Source organism: Lichenostomus cassidix, chromosome Z (assembly GCF_008360975.1).
Source record: "Lichenostomus cassidix isolate B80296 chromosome Z, HeHo_3.0, whole genome shotgun sequence".
NCBI lineage: Eukaryota > Metazoa > Chordata > Aves > Passeriformes > Meliphagidae > Lichenostomus > Lichenostomus cassidix.
The window spans coordinates 57,904,009-57,930,357 of NC_139511.1; the positions used below are offsets into that span (position 1 = coordinate 57,904,009).

Genomic DNA, 26,349 nt, shown 5'->3' on the forward strand with positions numbered 1-26,349 from the left:
GTGCAGAATGGGACCATCTGGTTCAATATCCAAATTATCTGAAGTTCTGTATTTGGCATAAGGAAAAATTTACTTTCTGCAAAAGATGATGTTGCAGGAAAACAAAATTAGATCTGCTTTCTTGTCAACACTTGATACATATACCTTGGAGATGCAGGGTGAAAAATCCTTGGAAAGACCTCAGTAAGACCAGTCTTTCCCTACTCTCATTACTTTTCTTTTCTCCCCAAAGGATTTAATTTTCATGAGGAATAGGAAATTTCTTTGTTAAAACATCTGGCCTTTCAGATCTGGAAATAAAGTCTTGGCTGTTCAGAATAGTTTCTGGTTTCATGAAAAACCTAACAAGCTTAGAAAAATGTTGCTCAGGAGAAGTTGGTTGAAGAAGACCCAATGTAGAAAGAAACTATACAGGAGAAAATATTTCTAATTAGGGCCCTGCCAAGCAGTATGGTTAAATGTTATTCTGAGAACGTTTCGTTTTAATAAGTATTCTGAAAATAATATTATTAAGTTCAACACAAAGTAGGGTAAAGCAAAAGGGTGTTTCTCTTCTCTCTGAAAGTGTTTACAATGTTTGGACATGGTTACTGCTGACTCTTGGAAAACTTAATTTTGCAGCTTAATGTTTACAAAAAAAATAATTCCTGAAACTTCATGTCTGAGTATTAACAAAGATAGCATAATACTTTAAAAGAAAAGTTTTTAACTTGTTGTCTTTATTTCTCTTTCAGATAATCGTAGGAGAGACTCTCTCAGTCTATTATAATCATTTGCACTCAAATTCGTTTGTCAGAAATAACTACATAGCCACTATTTACAAAGGCATTGGGACCTTCATTTTTGGGGCAGCTGCTAGCCAGTCGTTGACAGACATTGCCAAGTACTCCATAGGTAGACTGCGTCCTCACTTCCTTGCTGTGTGCCAGCCCGACTGGGCACGGATCAACTGCAGCTTGGGCTACATTGAGAACTTCACTTGTCATGGAGATAAAGCAAAAATCAGCGAGGGAAGGTGAGTCTGACTAACCTTGTATACTTGGTTGTGTAATGTGTTTGCTAACTTGAGACAATGGGTTTGGCAATGCTGCTGCAGTTCTTGTCCTTCTCCTAGAATAAATTTATTGTAATGAATTTTCAACTTAAACCCTGTCTAGACACTGGGATTTTTTTCCAATTTGTGAAAGCTTGTTTTATTAATATATAGATAAATGCCAAATTATGTTTGTTTCTGCTTATTTGGAAAAAGTGTGTGATTAGCATTTTTTTTAGTTTCAATTGGCTTTTATTTATGCTTCTAAAATGTCTGCACCCCAATGAAGAGAAGAATTTGAAATCTGCCTTAGAAATTGGATGTTGAATACCAAAGGAAATGTTTTAGTTTTGGAATGGAAGCAAATAAAAACTGCACATCCATATAAATGTATGCCAGACTATTAGGAGAATCACACTGTTAATTTTTGCTTATTATTAAGATTTTTTTAATCTGAAATACTTGTCTGCCAGTTCAGTTGCAGCAAGATACTGTGGAAACAAGAATAAAGCATGTGACACATCAAAGTTTAGTCACTGTGCTATAAACAGTGTTTGAGTGCTATTGGAAATGTTAGAAGTATGTTCAGAATAATTTGAATTGCCTGAGCTTTCTGCAACCTTACATTTATGGAGACTTGTTGCCATTCTTTTTCCAGTTCCATACACCCTCTTAGTTAGAACTTTTCTCTTTGTAGTTTTTGAATAGATGTGTGCAGTTTTTTCTCGCTGTCCTCTGTGCTCCTTTGCTCTTCTAGCATATGTTCCCTATAATTTTCCAGTAGCATGTGTGGTATTTCTCAGTAGTCATAGGAAAATGTTGATGAAATGTGAATGGCTGTTGGTGGTAGAGGAGCCAAGTGCATGGATAGGCAGTAGAACAGTATACTGGGTATGTGTAGACAGAAGATACAGCTTCTTTGAGAAGCTGCTATGTCCCACAGAGCCAGTGCCAGCCAGCTCCATTTAGTTTAACTTCTTTGTGTATAAAAATGCTTCTTGAATGTACAGAGGTACATGGAGAAAATTTGAATTGGTTGTGATGACTGAAATGGTCCTGAAATAAATCTTTCTGCATTTTGGGGATGCTGAAAAACAAAAGTTACCAGGTGCTTAAACAAAAAAGAGGTCTTTCTTGAATAAGAATAGTATGGAGGAGCAATGGCATCGTGATCACCTACCTTGAATTTTCCCCTCTGCTTTGAAATCGGACTTGCATATTGGAAGCAGGATTTTTGTTTGTCATCTCTTAACTGATCAGCTATTATGTTTGTATTTCCAAATACAAAAAGGGGAACTGTTGTGTTCCCTTTTTCTGTGGCCACTGTTTGCCCATAGAGTGAGTCCTGTCTAGTCAGAGCTTGCCTTGAATTGCTCACTTGAGTGTAAGATTGCTTGTGGGGCTTCTGCTCTCAGCTGAGGCTTTTCCATGCGCAGGAAGCTGTAAGCAAAAAGTTAGAGGGTGGTCAAAGAAGGGGAGGATAGATTAAAAAGGGATATTGTCCTTACATTTGAATGACTTGGATGCAGTGACCCAGTAAACCTTTCAGGGTTTCGTATGGAAACTGGGTTTCGGTGATCTTGGGTCATGTGCCCACAAAGAGGCCCTGTGCCCAAGGGCATTAACCTTTCAGTTAATAGCCCACTAAGAGGAGAAGGAGGTGGATTGCAGTGAGTTTTAACAGCAAGTTGGAAGAGGTCAGTAGCCTCTCAAGCTGTAACCCAGAAATGAATTTCTATATCAGTTAACACAATTATTAGTGGCAGACCTGGCACCATCTATTCTCATTTGCCTAGATTAAATAGGCAGGTAGAAATGCAAAGAAGGAATGAATATGGGGCAATCATAGTGCTTCACATAAAATCCTATGTTCTGAATTGAACCTATTCCTGTATAGTAGTAAAACTTGAAGTTACATTTGAATATTTTCAAATATTCATGCTGGATTATACAGTCAAAAAGACAAATTTAATATTTATTTCATTGAAAACAATGAGAACAGTGTAAAAATTCATTGTGTGCTTCCACTATTCATATTGTATTCCACTATTCCACTGTTCTTCTGATTAGTCCTCCCTTCTCATTTCTTTTAACCATTTTATACTAATCAAAAGTATAAAATACTTTTGGTATGCATCATTTCTGAGTAGATCAGACCTCTTGGTCTGAAACAGAGTAAGTGTGTGTGTGTGTGTGTGTGTGTGTGTGTTGAAGAGATGGGTGTAAGATTGAAGTTTCTAAAGGATACTCTGAAAGTGGTACAGAATTTAGGTAATCAGTCAGTGTTTCCATTTGTTCTGTGACAGTAAGACTGGAAGGGGTAATGTGATTTAGCTTATTTTCTCCCACATGAAGATTAAGCTCTGTAATAGTACTTGCAATGTGTGAGTTGGGTTCAGGGTGGGTTCAAAACACCATTTGCAAAAACTTCTAGAAGACTAACCCCCAGAAAACAACCTATGTTTCTGGAAGCCCAGAAGTTATGGTTGGAGGCTGAGAATGTTCAAAAATAGGCAAACATATTGTACATTATGTTCCCGTACTGTTTTATGTAAATCTGATGTTTCCAACACTTTGCATGTGTCTGCTATGTTATAACATGGCAGCATGAGAGAAAGATAGTAATTATTTTTTTATTGTTCAGTGCCACCCATAGTATTACAATACCTGCATGCTTTATCAGGAATATAAATCAATGGATTTAAGATTGTCTAAATGAGTAAAGTGCCCATGAATTATGGTAAATTTCAGTGAGGTTTCACTTTCTAACCTGAGATTAGTAAGGTAATTCTTGCTGACTGAAGCATCTTGTTTGCTGTCTATCATGCTGAAAGCAGTCCTCTTCAGTTTTAAACACCTCAGGTTCTCCTTGACAACTTTTATAGCATATTTGCACTTTCATTACTACTGGTGTCTCAGCAAAAAGGATCACAAGCACAGTTGTGTGCTTAGTAAATCTCATTCATATTTGCCGAAAGATTCATGTAAGCGCTGGCACATATACATCCAAGTTTGTAGCACTTGAAGATCTCTAAAATAGGCATGGAAATCATTGGTTATATAAAAAATTGCTAGTTAAATATTATTATAAAGTGTACTTTTTTCTGTGCCTCTTTGTAAGGCAATCCTTTCTTCAGGTGGTGTTTCACACTTAATTTAAACTAGACACAGAAGCTTGCAATGAGCTACTCAATGGCACTTTCCTGAGGTGAATGACTTGTACAGAACTGCCATCTCAAGCTTTTATGGATGTGTTGTTAGGTTTGATGTCAGCTGGTTGTGTGTAGAGCTGTGTAGTATTCCCTCTAAATAAATATTAGGACTAGTAACTCAAAGTTGCCTGACCTGGCTTGTTTTAGTTACAGAAAAGTAAGTTTGATATAGAAGCACAAGTTTTAGTGTCCATGAATCAAGAGAGATAAAAGTCATGGTGTCCTCCTGTCACTGGTGCTTGCAATTAGCATGTCACTTTTAATGTACCAGTACATACTTTAATGCTACTGAATTGCCTTTAAGGTACTTTCCTTAGCACCTATAAAGATGATGACTAGTCAGTTGCCTGTTTTCCCTTTCAAATAGGCAAAGCAAGGCTCAGTAAAATAGGTAGGTGTGCCAGGATTTAACCCTGATGAAGTGCAGGTGTGAGTGAGCAGTGTCTGCTAATCTCTCTCTTTGGCTGTTGCAGCTTCCATTTTCGCTTGTTTTCTTTTTCTTCTGTCTTTCCACTGCACACCTTTGCCTGGCTTTGAGTGGGTTGGCAAAATACCCAAATTCCTCAAGAAGTAGGCAGATAGGACAGATGATGGCTCCTCCATTGCTTATTGGCAGCTAAGGCATATTTCCCAAACCTGTCTGCTTTAGCCAGTCCATGGCAGATTGTTCATATAGCCTGTTTGTTAGCTTTCCTTTATCCAAAAGACTTAACAGAAACCACAGATGTTCAGCAGCAGCAGCAGCTCTGAATTAGTATTTCACTGTTCCTCTGATAAGTGTACTTAGCTGTAGTTGCTGGTTGTCTGAAATGAGTGTGTAAACAGTAAGGCTTGAGTGTCTGGTAGAGTAACAAAGGAGAGCATGGAGAGCTGCTCTTTTAATCTAGTATATGAGCACTTGATTGCTCTGGAATAGACTTATTTTTTAGCATCTACCAGAGGGGAAAAAAGACAACTTTATAAGGTCTTTGTTCAGTTAAGCTGAAATATATTGTTCTTCAAGATTCCAAGCTGGTGATAACGTGCATTCTGACTGTATCATTGGGATGTACGTTGCCATGGTTTGGCAAAATCAACTGGTGGCTCCAAAATCATCTTGGCAATCAGGAATTTTTAATGCAACGTTGGTTGCCTTTGTGTAGACAAGCATTTGTAATCTCTAGGATGTAGGATCAGAAATCCAGGGGATGCATTTGACCAGACCAACCTGAACCTCATAAAGGTCAGTGTTAGTTGTCATCTTAAGCAAAGAATGAGCATTTCCTATTGCTTGTAGAATATAATCCCCCCAAAAAGTAAATAATATTGTAAATGAGGTTTAAATAAAGGTTCTGTCAATGTTTTTTTCTTGAGGAGGGCAAGAACTTAGTAATGGTGGTAGGTGTTTCTCTCCAGTTTTATCAAGTTCTTTCTACAAGCAAATAAAAACTAAAACAAAATCAAACACAACTGCCTAAGTCTTCCCAGGGAAAAAAAAAAGGTAGCCAAAACTGAACAGAAACTCCGCAAAAACAACAAAGAAACCCAAACTCAATCTTCTGGTATTGACAAGTCGTGTGTGTGATTGAAAGAATATTTAAATTAGTCTTATTTAATTCTCAAACAATGTAGCAGGTGCTATATAAAGCTTACAGTATTTTTAGAACTTAATTTAGGATTGTGCTGTCACTTTGGTATATATCTATATATATAGTTTTTTAAACTTGGCAGCACAAACTGCGCATTAAAGCCTTGCGTAAAGGTCAGGTATATTGAATCTGATACTATGTAAACTTACACTTTATCCACAAAATGTTAAGAATAAACGTTGAAGTATACGCTGTACTTTTATTCAGTGTCTGCTGAAAAATTTCACAGGGACAATAATATACTGAGGTGTCATAATGTACTAGTTAGTGCTCATGCAAATGATGCCTCCCTAGAACTTCAAAGCTTTACAGCATGCTCCTTTAAATTTTTTGGTTTAAAAATAATTTCCTGGGTAATAATGTGGGGGAAAAAGTAGGTTTACAATGTCTGTATTCAGTAAGGAGGGAGAAGCACAAATTTGCTAATGCTGTGTTGAACTTACAACCCTTGAAAGCAGCAGGCTTTTATTTAATGTATTCCTTTTCTTGCATGTTCAGTGTACCTCGTTTTGTTGTGCCATAGTGGGCATGTAAGTACCTGAAACAGACTTAGACCAATCCATTTAGTGGATACAAGTTTAAGAATCAATTCAGATACCTGGTATTTGGGTTATAAAGTTACTCTTCATAGTTTTGGATTAATGTGAAATATGTATTTTTATGCTGATGATGGTGAAAGGTGTATTAAAAAAAACTTTCTAAAATATCACCAGAAAAAGGATTAAATCATTTCAGAAAACAAATATGCTGGCTTCTCTTGCTTCTTGTAAAAGAATATTTTCTACCCTTTTGAGTATACCATTTTAGTAACCTTCCCCCCATTGTTATTAATGACCACATCATCTTGAAGAGCGTGGAGATCTTGTTACAGTGACTGGCAAGAGTGGGTTAAATATTTATTAATGTGGAGGTAGCTGTCGAGTTTTGACAAAGCCCTGTGAATACTGATCTATTTTTTTAAACTATCTGAGGGACACCCTGGCTTCTTTGCATGACTTTTTAAACATATCTAGACAGCCTCATCATGGCATCATCTGCCTTCTTCAGCACCACTTGGATGCGTGTCTCATGGACTCATGGGCTTGGAAGTCTGGCTTTTAAGTAATCGTGGTTGGATCTTCTGTGACTGGATAGTACCTCTTTTCTCTGAACATTACTGCTAAGCATGAAGACCTGGGAAGCTGAAAAGATCTTTCTCCTTGCTGACCTTTAATGCATTTACATTTTGTTTTTATCCCTCTCCAGCTGCACCCTATGGTGAGTTAAAAGGAGAAGGATCAACATATGGTTTAATTGCTTGAAACCTTCAATTTACTAGCTTTTACTCTGAAGTTTATTTATTGAGCTCTCATTTAAGGTGCAGATTTGGAAGCATTCCTGTCTCTTAAAACATCTACTGTTGAGGTATTGCTGGCTTGTTTTGGTTCTTCTCTTGAGATACAGATATGAGGCCTTTTTGTTTCATTCATGTATAGAATCTGGATTTTATAAATGCCAGATGTGTCCCTTTGTGATGGAATTTTATTGTCCTTCTGGACTGCAACTGAAAAATCTGGATTGAATTTCAAACCTGGGTAATTGCTGGGTCCAGCTTTTGGGTTTATAAAAAACATATAATAAAACTTAGTTTTCAGGAATGCAATTCCAAACCTTATTTCACAATTTTGAAACTGAAATATTGATACTAGTTCCATAACAATGCAGTTTCAGTGTTGTACAAGGAGACAGTTCAGGTTTCTGTTTCTGAAAGTGGAGGGGATAGAATTCATTAAAGCAAAAAAATGTATATAGCAAATGTGTCATTCCTCCCCCAGGTATTTTGTGCTCTTTAAAATGGAGAAAGCAGAGCAATTATATGCATTTAGTAGTGATCTATACTTGTCATGTTAAACCAAGCAGCCTTTTTATTCCAGGACTGTCAAGTGCTTAAGTATCCTGCTCTCAGACATGGAGCAGTTGCAGAAGGGAGGCTGTAAGTGTACCATGTTCTTCCTCATCAATACTTTGCAAAGCTGGGAATGGGAAGTAAGGATCCAGATCTTTTGTAGTCAAGGTTGTGAAAATATATGTCTAAACGGTCCTTTGACAGATGAGCTCTTTAAACAAAAGTAAAGTTTTAGGTATGACAGCAGGTTTCTAGCAGAGCAGTTACAGCGTGTACATGCAGTATTCATGTGCATACACACCATGTTTTGCTTAACCTCTGTTTCTGAGCAAATAGAAGTGGTCTGGGTGATCTGCAAATGAGTACTGACAGTGGATGTACTAAAAGTGGTTGCCTTAATTATCTTGTCTAGTATATATTATAAGGAATTTACTGTGAAAGACTTAGTGTAGCTGAAGTTGGAATCATGTTCTGAACCAATTAATGTTTCAGAGCTGTAGAATGAAGTTAGAACAAAAATCCGTCTTTTCCCTTAGTGGGACGGGAAGAACAGAGCCGTGGTATCAGTACTCAGAAGATGAACTGAATGCCAGGATATTCACATAGTTTGATAATGCCTTTCTCTTCTAATGATGCTAAATTTGGTTGCAGTTTGCAGTACAGTTTGTTGTATCTTATTGCTTGAACAATGGTTAAACTGATTCTCCTCAGTACAAATTCTTGTATGACATAATGTTTTTTTGTCCATGTGTAAGTGTCCTGGTTGTGTGCTAAAGGGCTCCCTAATATACCTGCTTAAGCTTCCTTAGTTTACTACAAATTTTTCTTCAATGAAGTATTTATTACATTTTAGCTGAGTAGTGCAGGTTTGTCACAATAATGCAATCACTAACTTCTAAATACTTTTGTTGCTTAAGACATCTTTAGCTTTTCTTGCCAAGTATGGGTGTTGGGGTGGGACCTAAAAGCTCAGAGTCCTGGGTTTGGAGCAAAACTGAAAACCCACTGACAAAGTAGATCCAGGAACCTGTCCAGGAAACTGCCCTTCCTGGATTATTTGTCAGCTCACTAAGCACATACATGGAAATTACACCTTTGAACCTGAAGTGGTAAACATTACACCATTTTGTAGAAGGTTGCTACTTCAGAGGCACTCTGTGCAGTCTCAACTTTGTTGCTCCCCAAAGCAGACTTGTACAGCTAGCAAGGATGTGTATGTCTGTGAAACACTTCCTTTTAAGTTAACTTTGGATATCTGTAGTTCTCTAATTTAAGTCTGTTAGTTTTCTGTTTGTGGTAACAGATAACACAGCTGTCAAGGTTCATAATTATAATTGTATTACTAATGTACAGATTCATATTACAACTCAGATGTCTAAAGGAAAAAATAGTTCCCTGCTTCAGTTGATGTATTGCTCCCATGCTGACTGCACTCAAAACAAGCTGTATGTAGTCTGCCATTGCAAACTCAAAATGTAATCTTCAAAGGAAGTTTTTAGGAAATTAGAGCTGACTGTCTTGACCTCAATAATTTATTTCAACACAGTTCCCAAGGTGGTGCCCTTTACCAATCATTCGCCAGGAATTTGTCAGCTTTGTTCATAGCTCTTTCTCAGGTTGTAGCCCTGCATGTGCTGAGAGTGCAGTTAAATCACTGAGCAGTTCCCAGAACCTGGGCACCCATTGCAGAGGGCTGGTATGAGACTAACCCATAGAACTTCATTTGAAGTTCAGCCAAACTTCTGAAACTATTATGTTTTCTATGTACCCCTTCAAAACTGTAACTGTGTTAAAACAAAACCCAAAAACTACAAAACCAAAAAACCTTGTATGCAAAACATACAAGCTTCATACATTACTTACTTCTATGTTAATGAATGCTTTTGTTTTCCCTTGTTCAATTAGATAGTAATTGGTTTGCTCTGGAATTTTTAAACTTAGGTCAAGAGACTGAACATTTGCTTTAAGTTAACCCATCTCTGTTAAACAACCTGTTTCTCCCTCTCCCAACCCCCTGGCCTGTCAATATTGGGAGTATTTCAATAATGAAGCATTATTGCATGTTAAAATGACTTGGATTTATAAAATATACCAATATTCTGTTTCACAACTTCTTAAAGCTTTGTTGAAAACCAGGCTACATTTAATGATTCAAGCATAACTAAATGGATTACTTTGCATCTGGCAGTTTCTATCAGCATCATGAATCAGAAATTCCTCTGACATACTCGAGACTTATTATGTGTTTGCTAGGGGCATACTGGTATGTTGTGTGTAATACTGATTATTTCTTTTATGGAGCTTTTTAGCCTGGGAAGTGCTCTACACTACTGAAATATGTGTATAAGAGTTTTCATCAGAGGCTAATTTACTAATTTTCACTTCTGAAAACACACGCAAAAAAAAGAGTCTGAAGCAGCTTGGATACCAAGGCATTTGAAAGGAATGGAAGGTCACATGTGTGCTACTATTCAGATGGGGCAGCTTTTTCCTGAAATACTGCTTTCACCCTTCTGTCATTAGAATTATTTAAGATATAACATGGCTGGATTTGGAACACTTACAGTCCTAATGAAATTATTAATCACATCTGAGAAGTGGCACTTGGGGCAACTACATGTAATTTTACATGCAAGGAAAAATGAGAGATGGTAGTGGATAAAAGACTTGAAGTATTTAAGCTTTAGAAGCTTTTAGGCTACAGTTCATGTTGAAATGGGGCTGTACTTGATTTGGGATCAAAAAGAGCTGCCTTTGCAACAGAAACTAACTAGTGGTAGGGAGAATTGAATCTGAAAGGTGAACATGCTCTAACCAAGTGAGATGCAGTTCTGCAATCTGGATCTTGTTTCAGATCTTACATCTCCTTTGCTCTAGCATGAATTGGACCTTTTGAGTAGTGATAGGTAACATTCAGTTTAGGTAACATTCCGTTTATGTAAAGTACCGCTACTGTCAGTCAAAAAAGCATTATGTGGGTAAGTTATGCAGACATAATTAATGGAACAGGAGCCTGTAATCTGGTGCATGTGAGAACAAGCTATTAGTCTTCAGAAATGTTGGCTTGAGTACCCCTTGCTGCTATTTTCACTTTTACTCTTTCCTGAGGGGGATTACTAAGAGGAGAAGTAAGCAAAGTCCTAATTTTTTTTTTTTTCCCTATTGGAGGCTAGCTAGAAATGTAGTGGAAAGTTAAACTTTCCTTTTGTGCATTCAGTTAAATTGAGTGATAAAATCAGAACTGTTGAAAGGTAACTTGTTTTGTAATGGTTTTGCAATGTGCATGAGGAAATTGCAGCATGGAATTTGGTTGGACTTTGTAATATTGAAACCTCAAAATGTACATGTTTGTGTGTGGCATGAATGCCAAGAGTTGGGAACTTCTTCCTCCCTAGATAAAAACTAAAAAAATTTGGGAGGTCCATGTGCAGGGTTGACTGCTACTCATTTAAGAAGGAAAAGAACAGTAGGAGTGTGAATTTTTTTTATAACAGGTTGTCTTGCAATTAAGTGTATTCCTCTGGTAGCTTCTGGTATAAATTTCTGCTGCCAGATGCAAAATAGCTAGCTAAGTAGTCACTACTCAATTAGGCTGTTCCATCAGTTTGTAGTACTTCTGTTTAAATAGAACGTACAGAATGTCTGCACACTTGACTGTATTGTCAGTTAATTTCTTCAATTCCCAGAGAGGAAAGGAACAAACACCCATCAAATCCTGCCAGCAGAAGCTTTTAACTAACTTCAGAATCTGGTCAATTTAATAGTAAGGACAATCCTTGTACTACTTAATGCTGAGTAAAACTACTTCATGTTGATCCTGCACTTGGGAAACACTTACTTTATACCCCTCTTTCTTGTGCCGTCTGCAGCATTTGTTTCAAAGGCTGGTGGTGATGAAGGTGGTTAGAAAGTAGAAAATACCTGTCTCTTCTTAGAATAGGTTAGATTAGGTTTCTCAGTAGGGTAAGCAGGGAAATTTGTGTGTGATTGACCGTAAAAGGAAAAATGTGGAAAGTCTGCAAAAAACATGGGCATGATATTAAATTATGTGTGTTGAATGTCAGCATTGGTAGTTTTCTCCCTATCTGCTACTGTTTAAAGTAGAGCTGAGTGGATCCACCCTTCCCCCCAGATATGACTAGGGAATTGTGCAAGATACTTGCTATTAAATGTTAGGTCTTGAGAAACCTGTCAGTAAAATTTTCCAGATGAGGATTACTGAATTAGGACTCTGGCAGTGTTTTCCTATGTTTAAGTGTATGGCTTTGTACTGAAGTATGGATATAACTACTGGCAGAGAAGGAACAAAGTGGAGAAATTGGGAATGTTGTATTTTGAAAATGGGGTTCTGAGTAGTTGCTGATATTATTCAGTAGGTGAACTGCTTGTGCATTTATTTTAACTTTTCTTTGCAGAAATTATAAAAGTGCTTAATTTCAGAGTCCTCAAACCTCTCAGCCCACACTGATCTTGAAAGTTGTAGCAGTGCAAGTCCAGCACATGAGGAAACAGTGAGTCCTGGGAGAGCAAGCTGATTTGTTGAATGCAGAGAAAATTGACTTTAAAGAATGTGGTGCTTCAGCTTAAATATAGAACTAGGACTTTACTAAACCATGGCACTGAAATACTAGGAATATATCACTAACAAGCACATGGAGCTCTCTGGCTTACTCAACACAGGCATGCTGAGCTGCAGCACTCTGGCATTTATTCCCCTCCAGATCATGGAATGGGTAACACAAATGTCAGTGGAAGCTTTGAGTCAGACTGGGAGAATCCAGGGAACTTGAAGATGGAAAGGACTTGCTGGCTAATCCAGTTGGGTGTATTTATTTGCTTTGATGTGGGAGTGTGCATAATGTTGTGCTGAGCCTCCTGTTTTTCTCCAAGGGATCATTCCATAATTCTATAGTTACATTGGGAAGATTCCTTTATTATTCAGCCTCTGCCACCTTTATTGTGGAACAAGAAGATGCCCTTTCTTTTGGCTTATCTTTCTACTGTCATTTCTAGCACTTTAATTTCTTACCATTTAATGCTCCGTATGTGTTCAGCTGTTCTCTAGCTTTGTGTTTCTCTAAAGCTATTAATTTCCCTGTCAGATTTCTGCACTTGTCTAAAAGTTTCTGCACATTTAGGTATTCACACAAAGACATTAAATTAAGAAAAAACATTGAGCTTGTTTACTGAGTTCTAGTGGGTAGTAATTCGCTTAAGAAATAATGCACTTTACAAAACACTGCCAAGCAAAACTTACTACTTAAAACATGCTCTTTCTTGTAAATCACAGTCCAAAACAAAAGATCCTTTTATGTGCTGTGTTCCGTTTTTGTACTAACTGAAGAAACATAATGTATCAGGCCAGCTCTGCTCCCTAGGCTAAGGTGCCCTTGTGTGTGGAAAGGAATAGAAGGTTGTCAGTGTCCAGTCCTGCAGGACAATCTCTTAGTATTGCTTATTTCAGCTTAGAAATCCTGGCTAAAATAACAAAGTGGTTCAGCTGATATGTTTCTTGTAGACATTGTTTGTACTTTGATTATTTTTCCAGGTATTCTTTAATATGCAGACTTACAGTAATAAACCATAGTGATTAATTGTAGTCAATCTTATGACAACCTTTTTAAGAACTGTGTCTTTATTTTTGTCTTTATCGGAAGCCATGTGAAATTCATGGCAAAACTAAGTTTCAAGAAAGCTAAACAGACCTTAAATTTCATTATTTTAAGACCTTTTTATGATGTCCAGCTCTTCTGTGTAAATTGGAAACTAGGAAGTGTATTTTAGACCCCAGCTGGGACCTGAAGCTGGTTTTATGCTACTACTTAAGATATTCTTCTAACTTGGGAATAATACATTGTCCAAGTGGAAGTAATTAAAGCTTATGCTTTTTCCCCTGTTAAAATGAAGCCTTGTTCCTGACATAGGAAGAGGTCTGTGAGTTAGGTATTGATGGACTAAAAGGCATGGACCTCTGAAAAACTTTTTTTTTTTGTCAGAATTGGCCACTTTTGAAACAATCTGGTCAAGACTTTGCACTTGCCAGCTCTATTTAATACTTCAGTCTCACTGGACATTGTTCTAATTCTATTTTGAAAATGATGTTTTGGCATCTGATGTGTGAATTCCTGTTGGGATAATTTAGCCTTTCTTTCACAGGTGAACAGTAGGTATTTTGAGAGTTGTCTGTATTGTTTTATTGCTGGCTCATACCAAGCCAGCGCTTGCAGTACAATCACAAAGAAGCCTGGGCTGTGCAAGTGCTTGGCTGGTCTGATAGACAGGATGTTCTCCTGCCTTTGGGAAGGCATGCTGAAGAATTGTTGGGAAACTTTTTCACTGTTAATCTTCATGTTTGAAAGGATTTAAAGTTTTGTTGGGGTTTTTTTTTTTTTTAAATGTCTGTTTTTTAAAGAAGCCTAGAGGCAGCAGTATTGCCAAAGACATTTCACTAGGATTGCAGAATGTACACGTTGGATCAATATTTTGTCCCTGTTGTATTTCTGGCAATACTTCATGTGCTAAGCACAATATTTTCAGTCATGTACAGCATACTTGTCTATGCCTGATAAGAATGCACTCAAAATTTGTAATCTTCAACTTGGGACAAGGCATTCTTAATGTTACCTTAGGCTAATACTTTCCTAAAACAAAAGACCAGTAGTCAACAGCATCTTTCAAATGGTATAGGAATTCCAAAACAAACATAGAATATTTTTTTCCTTTTATCACTTACTAGTCTTCTAAATTCCTTCAGTTCGCAATGGGTTGTTTTTAGTAATTGTAGGAAATGTCATCCTACGGCCAAGAGGAATAGCCCCAGAGTTATTGGAGAAAATGTTGTCACAGGAGCCAGGAATTCCTTATTTTGTATCTTCTGTAGAGCAGCATGTTTTGCATTCTGAGATGACATGTTTGAAGGACAGAGCACTTCAAAATGCCTGTTGGTTTTTCTAGTGGACTCTTGCCCAGAAGTTTTTGAGTGTTAAGAGTACAAAAGTGGTAAATGGGTTGTCTAGCTACAGTGTAATCTTAATGGTTTTGAACTTTAAACATCTGAAGATAATTCTTTGTCAATAGAGTTTTTCTTTTTAAGAAGCTAATTGGAAAACATCAGTTGGTGAAACAAAATTAATCTTATTTCAGGTTGCTTATTTAGTGGCTCTGAAACCAGAAGCTATTGCCGGTGTTTTAAATCAACCATAAACCAAAAGCTCTAAAAATTAATCTATGTAGGTTTTTTCTGAATCAATTTCTAAATGTTATACATGCAGATTTATTCAGGAAGTTGTGCAGTTTCACTTGTGTACCAGAGTGTTTCATTGCCTTCTTTGTGGTATTTGAGTAGGATATGCTTAACCTAATTGCCTTGCTGCATTACACTTAGTCTGAAGAGTAGAAATGTTTCCCTTAACCAGGAATTTCCTTGGCCTCAGGGTCTCTGCTTGGCAGAGGCACCAAAACAGGGACCTGCTGGGTATGGTAGAGGTCAGACTAGAGAGCTATAAAAGTTTTTGTTAAGTTGGCCTCATCTGTGTATGCCAGACTGCTGAGGGAGGAGTGCTCTGTTTGTGTGGTTGGATTGCACAGAAGCCTGGCTGAGACCTGGCTGGTGGTGAAGCAGCACCGTTACAAGGCTCTGTGCATAAAGTGGAATAAAGTAGTGCTAAGTACAGTTCTTTCATCTCCCTGCTTAAAACTGAATTAGAAATCCCTTTCCATTTTGCCTTCTTTTCTTGAAGATGTGGGTGGCATTTATTTTACAGCTGTGGCTCCTCACAAAACCAGCTGTGCAGTCTAGGGCCTGGCCAAAGGCATCCTGGACTGTCACTGTCAACTGTCAAGTCCCTTCAACCTGGACCTGCTAAAAGCCTTTAAGAGTTGAAGGCAATGTTGACACTTTAAATGAGATGGCCCAGTATGAAGCTATTTCTACAAATATTAGATCAGATGTCATCTTTTGTGGTTGGCTAATAAACTGCATTCCTCCCTTTCCCTCTACCCTTCAGTGATCAGGGTCTGTGTGAATCATACATTTGACACAGCTGTACCTAGGTAGTATGAAATACTACATATGAGTTGTTAACTGCTGCCTCTTGATGGTGACTAAATGTAAGTAATTGGTTTGGGGTGAATAATGTCATTTGTAGTCATACATGTACTGTGACTAGAAGATAAGGAATTTTAAGAAGTAATATTTTTAAAGTATCCTGGCATTTGTCAAGATGAAACAAAAATGCAGCTTTAAAAGACACCTGACTTCTATCTTTGAATATGTGTTCCCTTGCTGCTCAAACTTCTGTCAAAGGTTTAGTAGTTATTGCCTGGTGTGGAGATCAGCTTAACCCTGGAAAAGGATAACTGCTGAGTAGTCAAGTCTGTACTGTTTGTTAGAAGCTGCAGTCAGATGTGTGTGATGTGCTAGAGAGCCTCCTTGAAGAATAGTGTGGAGATGTTTGCATTTTACTAGTTCACTTGTATAATATAGATTAGTTTTGCTGCTGACTGAATGTTGTAGAAGAAAACTGATTATGTCTGATCTTTTCTCTTCCAGACTATCATTTTATTCTGGCCATTCTTCATTCTCCATGTACTGCATGCTCTTCGTGGCAGTAAGTATGCTATTTCCATCTAAGTGATACCAAAAGAGCTATTAGCTACCCAGCACAAAAATTGAAATATTTACTTGGTTGCCTTGCACAAGGGACCTTGCTTTTGTAGGATGTTTGTCTGGTACAGTTAAGGATTGCTCAGCAGGAATTGTAAGGATGGTGATACTGGGACAAGAAGTAGAATGATGTTCAGTATGCCTAAGAATACTTAATATGGTATTTGGCTTGTGTGTCATGTCTAAAATGAGCCCAGTGACAAGTGGGTTTTGAAATGAAGACACTACTTAAATTTAGTTACATTTAAAATATTGTAAGCCTTATAAAAATCTGTAAAATGTGTCTGATGTAGTGAAATGTGCAAAGCCTTTTTTGAAATAAAGCAAACAAGACCCTTAAACCCTGATCAAGTGTGGCTGGGCCCATAAATATAAAAGCAGATCAACTTGAATTTTCAAATTTCTTTGTGTTTCCTACTATTTTTTTAGGGACAGACAGGGGGAGTGAGGGAAGCAAGGGGACAGATCTGTCTGTGAAAGTAAATATTAATGATAAGATCAATTCAGAAATGCTTCAGATGGAGATCCATGTATTTTAGCTGAAATTGTTCCAAGTCAATGAAGGCAAATTATCTTCACTCTTAGCATAAGCTTTGTAACATGAAAGATTGATTTTCTTGTTCTCCCCCTGCTAACAGGTAACATAGAAGGTATGAAGATCTCTGTGGAATTTTGTTGTTAATGTAGTTGTACAATTAATGTCTAGTCTTGGATATAAGGTGCTACTGTAATATGTACATTCCAGAATCTTTACAGACCTCAGATTCAATTTGCTCTATTGTCTTGGGTGCATTTTTAATTTTTTCCCTGTCTCTTGTCAATAATGTAACATCTGCAGTGAGTGGACTGATTGTTCTAACTAAATAAAAAACCGTAGAACTACACACCCAGAAGGGGTGGCACTTCAGTATGATGTAGATATTTTCTTAGCTTTATTTCAAAATAAAGCTCTTTCAGAAGCTTGGTGTTCAGTTTTGATCTATCAAGTAGTTTTTATTGGCCAAACCTGTTTAGTTCCTCTCCCCTCCTTACCGGTCTTACCTAATGTAAATACGAAGAGTTCATAGAAGTATTATGTCCTGGGTTTGACTAGAATGTAGTATGACTTCCTGTCAGCTGTTTAGGTTTTTTAAAATAAATAATGAAGTGTCTTTGCTTGCTCATTATGACTGGCAGTTTCCAAAATTATATGGGTCCACGTGTAGTAGCATTTCAAACCCAAACCCACTCTTTCCATAGTAGAGTGAAGCAATTACTGCTGTACTGGTAGCACCCTAATACTGATTTGCCCCTCTGGCTCAGTCAGACCCTTCTCATCCAATGCCTTCATATGTGGTTTTGTTGAGCAATGTCATAACGTGATACTGCCACATCACAGAAGGACAAACCTGAAGATAAGAAAAGCCTTGTAGGTGTGTAACAATATATATTAGTTATAATTTGTATTGATTGGATTACAGTCATCTGTCAGGAATCTGTAGCTGTCAGAGCTTTTACTTCTGTCTTGTATCTAAGGAGCATTTTGCTGCAGCCTGGGCAAACAGTGGTGGTCAGGAGGAGTTCTTCACTCATTAATGGAATACAAGGTAATAGGTCACATTAGAGAATACAACTCTTTAGTTGAATACAACATAGTAGAAGATGTGCTGAACAGACTGGACTTCAGACCTTGTGTAGTTAACCTACTAGGCTTGGAAAAAATTAAGCCTTTGGCAAGAAAGTAAAGAATTCTTTATTTTGAAGTTACTAACTTCATGTGGGTTGAATAATGCTTTCTGTAGTTGCCTAGGGCATGGGTTTTTTTGAAACCATGCAGAAGAGCTTGTCTGGGAGGTTCTTGAAGAGGAAATTATGAACCTTAGCTGTTTTGGGGCTTTGTGTGTATAAGCATCACTCCTAGGAACCTTCCACATGGGCAGGTGGCAATTCAAGTGCTAATCAAACCCATCCTACACAAGCCACTTCAAAATACTGTAAATCCTGGCCTTTTGGCTTTCCTGGTTCAGACACTTGGTGTGCTCAGGGCTGTCCTTGTGCTCATTCAATTCTGTAGTAACTGCAAAACATGGCTTTACTTAGTAGTGTCCTTAAGCTAGAGAGGTACAAATGCCTTGAACTCTTCTAAAATGGCATTTGTTGAACAGAATGTATTTAATTGGAGATCAGTTTGTTAATCAGAAACCAGTCAATGAGTATCCAGAGCCCTGTCTGTTCCTGCACCCTGGTTTCTTGTCTCTGGCTGAGCTATATTGCCCAGTAAAAATAGGAGGCTGGAGATTAGACTTCTACTTCCCTGTGTCTGATAATAAGATTAGACTTCTACTTTCTTCTGTGCAATAAAAAGATTATTCATCTAGAAGCTGCTGTGAGGCCATTGTACGAATAGCTGAAGGTCAATGGCTCCTGTGCAGTGTGTTTTTATTTTGCTAATTAATAGGCTTACTACATACCAAAAAAGCAAATCGAGTGCAGATGTCTTCAAAAAGACAGCTAGTGCAGGAAGGTGAGGAAAACACACATACACACTTGCCCATGTGGCAAGGCAGAGTGCTGCTGCTGGCTCTAAGCCAAACTTGCAGCACTTGATGGCTTGTTAATTCGCTGAACTCTGATATTGGCTTCATCTGCTCCCTGCACACGTTCTGCAGCCACGGGCTGAGTCATCAGCAGGACAGGCCGTTAACATGTGGCATTACTCAGAAGCAGTGTTAATCATAACCAGACACCAGCACACTGCTTTCTGGGAGGCTGGAGGAGTCTGGGGTGTGTGTGTGCACTGCAGAAAGTGTGCTCTTAAATGTTACCTGCTGAATGCATGTGCTGTGTCAGGTGAGTCTGTAGAGAACCAGTCCTGGGAGGAGCAGCTGAGGGAGCTGAGGTGTTCAGCCTGAAGAAAAGGAGGCTCAGGGGTGACCACATCACTCTACAACCATCTGAAAGGAGGCTGTAGCCAGGTGGGGTTTGGCCTCTTCTCCCAAGCAGCAAGCAATAGAATGAGAGTAAACGGCCTCAAGTTGTGCCAAGGGAGGTTTAGACTAGATATTAGGAAAAATTTCTTCTTGGAAAGATTTGTTAAATATTGGACCAGGCTATCCCAGGGTAGTGGTGGAATCGTCATCCCTGGAGGTAGTTAAAATATCTGTGGATGTGGCACTTGGGGACATGATTTAGTGGTGGACTTGGCAGTGCTGAGTTAACAGTTGAACTCAAATGATCTCAAGGGTCTTTTCCAACCTAAACAATTCTGTGATTCTATGACATTTCTGACTTGGCAACCATTTGGATTTTTTCAAGAGTCTGAATTATGCTGAGAAGTATTTCTTTCCTCTGCTTACAGGAGATTCCCAAAATTATCTGAGATCTGACTGCATGGTTTTGCTGGCTTCAGGGCAAAAAACCTGCAATTTTGAACATAATCCTGTGCTGCACATCCCACCTCACATCAAGGGACACACGTGGAAACACCAGTCACTGTATTCATCACCAAATTCTCTATCTTAACTGTTTGTTGCATGGGAAGGTTAAATAGATAATATAAACTATCTGTTTAAATAAGCAGCAGTATACATCACTTGTTCTCACAGCATAGTCATTGCACGTATAAAAAAGGTGTTGTGTCTAGATAGACTAGTTTAAAGCTTGGGTTTTCAGTGCACTTCATGGTTAAAGTTACAGTTTCTTATATTTTCTAACTCATTGGTACATAGAATGAGTGAAACCCCAGAAAAAAACCTGCTTGCAGCCTGTCAGTCTAGGAAGCTGTAGTGGAGAATGTATTTTGAGACTCATTTGGCAGAGCTCGATGGGTTGGTTTGGGTCCAGGCAGAGCTGTTATCTCTGGGATAAGAACTTCTGCCAACAGCGGCTTTGTGTGGAAACTAGAGGGAATTTGACCGCAACAGTATGTGGGAACCTAGTGACCTAATAACAGATGCTGCATCCCAAATTGTCTCTGTTGTCCTCTCCCCATGCTCCTTTCCTTTCATAGCTAAACAGCTGGCATGGCCTCTCCTGTATCAACAAAACTATTTAATCTTGGTTTGGAGAACGGGAGGGCAAGTGTAGTGGGACACCTCTTCTAGCTGTGTCTGTGTGACCAAACTAGCACCCTGGCGCCCCTACCAGGTTGAAGGGGAGACGTTGCAGCTCGTTTTGGCTTTGACTTTTCCTTTGAAGCATGTTTAAAAAGCTATTGTAAGTTAAAATGCTAAATGCATGCTGCCATTGGTAGCGAGAATGATCCACCACAACTGTTGGCAGTTGGCAGAAATGGGTGTAACGCTGAAGATTATGTTGCTGTAACAGAGTCAGTCTTGGCTGTAGCTGGCCTGGGCACTTCCCTGCCGGCACCTATCCCAGGATGAAGAATAGGGCTGCACAAACCCAGCCAAGAGGCGCTGCTATTCTGGGGATGGCAACATGTTTGTGCTGCTTAGACTTGGGACAAAAAGGGATGATGAATCTTGCACCATGTAACTTGAGTGACTCTCAGACTCTCCCACAGGTCATTGGGAACATTTTATGTATCCAAGGACATGGAATTACAGATGAGAATGGGAGGGCAACTGGTGTTTCAGTGGCCAGGATTGTCAGCCTTCTTTTGCAGAGACATTATAGGATAAACACAAGTGAAAGCAGGCTTTAGGTTGCATTTGGGTCATGCTCCCAAATGTGCCAGTAAGGCTCTGCTCTCAGACTCTGACTTCAATTGTTTATGGTGGGATTGGAGGTTGAGTGCAACAATACTCAAATGAGTCTTGAACACAGTATTTTAGGTATGTCTGTTTGCACAGCAGCAATTTCTTTGCTTTCCCAAATGCTATTGACTGGAGCTACGGAACAGTCTTTAATGTGTTCCTGCCCACATGAAAGTTGAGGACTACTTGTCTTCTAAAACTAATGAAAAGACATTAGTTACTGAAAATGCTTTGTTTGGCTGTAGCTGTGCATAGTATTAAGTATCTTCAGCAGAGCTGAAAAAATGAAGAGTAACTGGTCATACTGCAAGGCTCAAGTATGGGAGCACTTGTGCTTCCACTTTATGTGCTCCTAGTATTCTTTTAATATTGGTATTTAGTTTTTTTTTAATAGAAAGCACACGAAGAAAAACAATTTCCCCATGCTTTGCTTGGAAGTTAGGGCTGGCAGTAGTAATGTCAGTATTGTGAACTGGCACCTGTAGGACCGAGCTGAAAACAATACCTTGCAGTGCTTTAGTTCTTCTAGTATAGGTTAAAATACTAACTCCAAGGTTTTTTTCTCATCAGAAAGGACCTAAGTGTTGCATTCCAATTTGCAGTGGAATAAAATGTTATTCATTATCTTGCTTTATGGTAAAAATGATTTCAATATGCAGTTATTTTGGCACTGTACAACCAAGTTGAAGCTGGAGGATTAAAAACCCAATGCCCACTGGACAAGTAGTGTTTGTTTAAAACAGATTGATTATACTTGTGACATTGAATTGAAAGTTGAGCTGTTAATACTAATAGGATTTTATCCCCATTGCTTAGGAGGCAGCTCTTGCTTGACAACAGTATGCAGTGGTCTTAAAGAGCCCAGACTGGTACATATTCTGCCTTTTCTCCCTAGTTCAGTCATTTTTCACCCCCAGTTCAGCTCCCTGATGGATTGGTTCCCTGCAGGGCTGTTCAAAGATCAGAGCTGATACAGAGGAGTCAGATATGGTCAGAGGAATATACCATTTAACAGCAGCCCAGACATAATCCCCCACAGAAGTAACTGCAGACCTATATCCTTTTCCATCACTGGAAGGGGAAGAACTAATTCTGAACTATTGCTTCTGTCTTCTTTTTTTTTGCCCAATCAAAAAAACCCCCAAACTAATGGACATACAGTAATGCAGGTTTAACAAAAAATCATAAGTATGTATTTAAGAAAAGGAGGTGTTCTCATTAAAAAGGCAAAATTCATAGACAGACATTAAAGTCTAAGTTGCTTAAAAAAGTTTTTTTAAATATTTGCTTGAGAAGCCCAGATCATGAGTGACTCATGAATTCTTCCACAGCTCTGTAGTCTTTTCATAATACAGTTTTCTCTTTGGATGTGAGCCTGCTGTGCTTTAAAGCACATGGGAGAGACATTGTCCATATTTCTGGTTTGCAGGCAGTGTCTTGTTGGCTGATGCCTATAGCTCTGTGTTTATTCATTGATGCAGTGCTTCCAGGTATAAAATAAGTTGTTGCACTTGCATGTAATATTTGCATAAACACAAGATTGAATAAGACAGGTTATTTCTCAGCACATCTTGTGGCTCTTTTGTGCTCAGAACTGCAATTTTTAAACTGTTTACTGGATTTCTTATATTTCCTTGAATTCCAGAGTTTGTGCTAGCTGAAATATGATGAATAACTTTTGTACAAAGCTATTTGAGTAATAGCATTTATACAAACTAGCTTTTATATGAAGGCATATCTCAAGTTTCCCATAACAATCAGAAAGGGAAGAGCTATTGTGCAAAACATTTACAGATGTAGCAGAAAGCTTAGAAAATCTCTGAAGAGAGCCTTTCTCTCTGCTGTTGCTTAGTCTGAGCAGGGCAAAGGTGTCTGGATTGTTGAACAGGACTGGAAGATGGATGGCAGATCACTTATCTGTGTATCTGTCTAAACGTTTGTTTTCTGTTGCTTTATAACATCATGCAAGAAACTAGCCTGGATGTCTCAGCTTGTTCATTCCCTGGGGGATCATGTTTTAATAAGGGCTTTTAACAAAGATGCTCAGATGCAAACTGTGTCTCATGCAAGTGGTACTGTGGTTACTGCACTGCCCTCTCCTCAAGAAAGGCGATGGTGTATATTTACAGATGGAGTCAGAGGGTGACTAGTTACTGTGGCACTTTATGCATCTGCTCAACTTCCTAACCGAAGACTTCGCAGTCTTAGGAATGGGTGTATTGTCTCCTGTAAGGATGTTGTTGGGATATCTGGAGAAATGGCATTATCCTATCTGAAAAATGTGCCTGGATTCTCAGCTGCTAATGCCTAATCCCAGGTCTTCTGAAAATTTTTGGCCCATCTTTTTGTATTAGCTGTGCTAAGGCTGGTTCTTCTGAAGATTTCAAAACTGGTGCCTCCTGTGCTTTCCTTTCCTTCCACCCCTGCCTCATTAACAAAACCTAAACACTACCTCCATATCTCCACCTCTGAAATCCCAAAGCAAACCATATGCTTGTATACATGGACTTGAGTGTGCTTAAGCATTCCTGATTCAGAGCTTCTTGGTTTGGGAAGAATCCTTATGGTTTGTGGCTCCCGGGACTTTTTGGGTCAGCAGACTTGCTTTGAAGTATGAGCTTTCCTAAGGGTAGCCAATAATGGATCCAAATGCTAATTATAACCACAGCAGTATTTTGTGCCTCCTAGAACAGTAATGCCATAGGGCTCTTCCTTAGTGCTTGGGCAGATATCACAAACCAAAGTGAGACATGACTAATGGTAAATGCTAAGTTAAGTAAATGCCACTTACTTTCTAGCTTCTAAAACTTGTATTGACTACTAAGGTTTCTCAACATAGGGATTTATTTCATGAGAACCAATTTTATTCATCATTGTTTTGCCTCCAGCGTCTTATTACTTGTACTTGGACAAACTGAGGATTGTTTGCTCCCTTTGAAACTCTTCTTTCACTGTTTTCCTCTTAAGTTCGTGATGCTGTGAGTCTGTTAGGGTTGGAGAGACAGAAATAAGAGTGAAAATAGGTACATCTCTAAAGGGAAAGTGTGCCTTACTTCTGTTCCTTAGGACAGAACAGGACACCTGTAGGAAATGCAATTACTGGAGCCTTTTGGTATCAGGAGAAAATCTATTCTTGAAAAGATCAGAGCAAATCAGTTGGTACAAGTAGTATTATTACTTGGTGAAGGAGCACCACCACTATCCCCTGCTCCCCAAATTTCTTTGACTTCCATTCTTGAACAAGTGCAGGAGGATTTCCCATACCTTCATAGTCAAAATTATTTCGCAGTACAGAATTTTTGTATAATTGGGTTTTGGAAAAAAGTATGAGAAGGTATTGAATGAAAAACAACCGAGGAGTTTTAAGTATTGAAACCAAATACCTGAAATATTACCTCAGTTGGTGAGGTGAGTAGGTTGTGGTAGATTTGAAAGAATTTTGTGCCCTTAAAGTAGATAACAGCAATATGTTAGTAGGTAGGAAATTTCCTTGTGAAACCACATGGTTGCACCTCCAGAAGTCGATGTAGAAAATATAAGTCACTGTACTTTAAAATTAGGTAGGCATCTGTTTATGTAAATTAATACTGCTCTGGTGAAAGAGCAAATGCTTGGAAGCCATGCTAGAAATATTAAGAGTAGCAAATAATTCTCTAGTTGCAGAGACCCTTCCATTCGTGTCTGTGGCTTCTTGCAAGAAGCCACAAAGTAGCTGTGAGTTTCTCTTCATTGCCGTGTGTATTTTTAGAAATGAAGTATTAGACCATAGATTAACAAGAAACTTGTTTTCAGGATGTGTGTATTGTACATATTTTCATTGCAGACTAAACTAGTAGGGGAAAAAAAGCTGGAGATTATTTAATCCCATTAAAAGAAGTTTTATGAAATCTCTTTGGACTTTAAAAAGGAATGAATGAAACAAACACGAGAAACAGCAGGGTGGGGGAGTGAAGAGCAATGGAGCATAGCTGAATGACACTGCTGAAGGATCAGACTGCTCAGAACAGTGTGGAGGGAAGCTGGCATGATCAAAATGTTGTCTGACAGGAGCCAGTCACTACCAGCGTGGCTTGGGATGCTCCTGCTGTGTTCACAGGCTCACAAATTTGTTTCTCAGCAACACGTGAAGTGCTGGTAGGAGGCATTTCAGTGGTATTAGCCAGATTACATTTCCTAAGGTTCCTGTGGCTTCCATAGATTACAAGATTTACTTATAAAGCTTATTCCTTTCTAGCAAAGAGGCTTGGATGGGGAGACAGGGATTTGCTTCTGTTTTCCTTCTCTAAGTCTGTCCTGTAAATGACTTCAAAGAGGAGCAAAAAGGAACCTGAGGTATGCTGTGAAGGAGGGGGTTCTGTAAACAGCCTGAAGCCATTGCCCTCTGTTAGTCAAAAGGGCCAAAATAGTAGCAGAATTTAATGCAGCATGGGGCTAGGACATCTTCATACTGTGCTAATAAAATAATGCTGCATAAGGGCTAATATTATAAAAAGGTAAATTGGGAGTACTTCCAGTATCAACCTTGGTTTATATTTAATGAATTACAGGCAAAAGTTCCTCCTTTCCTTGGCTGCTTTATTTTCCTGTGTGGACCTGATGGCCTTTTGCAGCCCAGACACGTTGCTGCTGTCTTTCTAGGAGTAAGTCACAGTAGTGGGAAGAAGCTCAGCAGGGAAGCGCAACCCTGAGCCTTTTAAAAAATGTCAGTTTGAAGTTATGTGCTTAAAACTAACAGGGCATCTGCTATTGCAGCAGCTGGTTAATAAGCAATTACTTTCAACTTAACAACAATAACCCAAAAGAACTCACCAAAAAACCAAAGCCTAATGACAGCTGCTGCTTCTGAAATTAAATACAGCAGCGATCAGTCACCCTGACACTTATCTGTGGTATCATTTCTCACACCTATTTTTTCAACAATGTAAATCTATGTGCTGGTAGAAGGTGCAAGAAGGCCTTTGGTCATTTCCTGTACAGATGCAGGAGCTGATGGTGTGAAGCCTGTAGCCAACTGCTTGTGCTCTGCAGCTGATAGAATAGCTCCAGGTTACTCTCATAGTACAGAAACCAAGCTTTCACAAAGATGTCAAATACAAGTTTCTTGTTTGATGCTTTGTCAGGCAGAAAGAAAATTTGAATACCTGGTGCCCAAGGGCAAAAACTGCTTTTTTGATCATTCAGTGCACTGGGTTGGCATCTTTCCAACTTGTGGTTAGCATGGCTTGCCCC

The 26,349-nt window shown here is 38.7% G+C and overlaps 1 protein-coding gene across 2 annotated transcripts in view; it reads left to right on the forward strand.

Annotated features, from left to right (window-relative positions):
* The window catches only part of PLPP1 (phospholipid phosphatase 1), a 62,041-nt gene that overhangs the window by 31,216 nt on the left and 4,476 nt on the right, over window positions 1-26,349 (forward strand). For both annotated transcript variants that reach the window (XM_085043566.1, XM_085043565.1), the window contains exons 3-4: window positions 735-1,015; window positions 16,310-16,367. In XM_085043566.1, coding sequence (XP_084899692.1) covers window positions 735-1,015; window positions 16,310-16,367 — 339 coding nt within the window. The remainder of the gene's footprint in view (window positions 1-734; window positions 1,016-16,309; window positions 16,368-26,349) is intronic.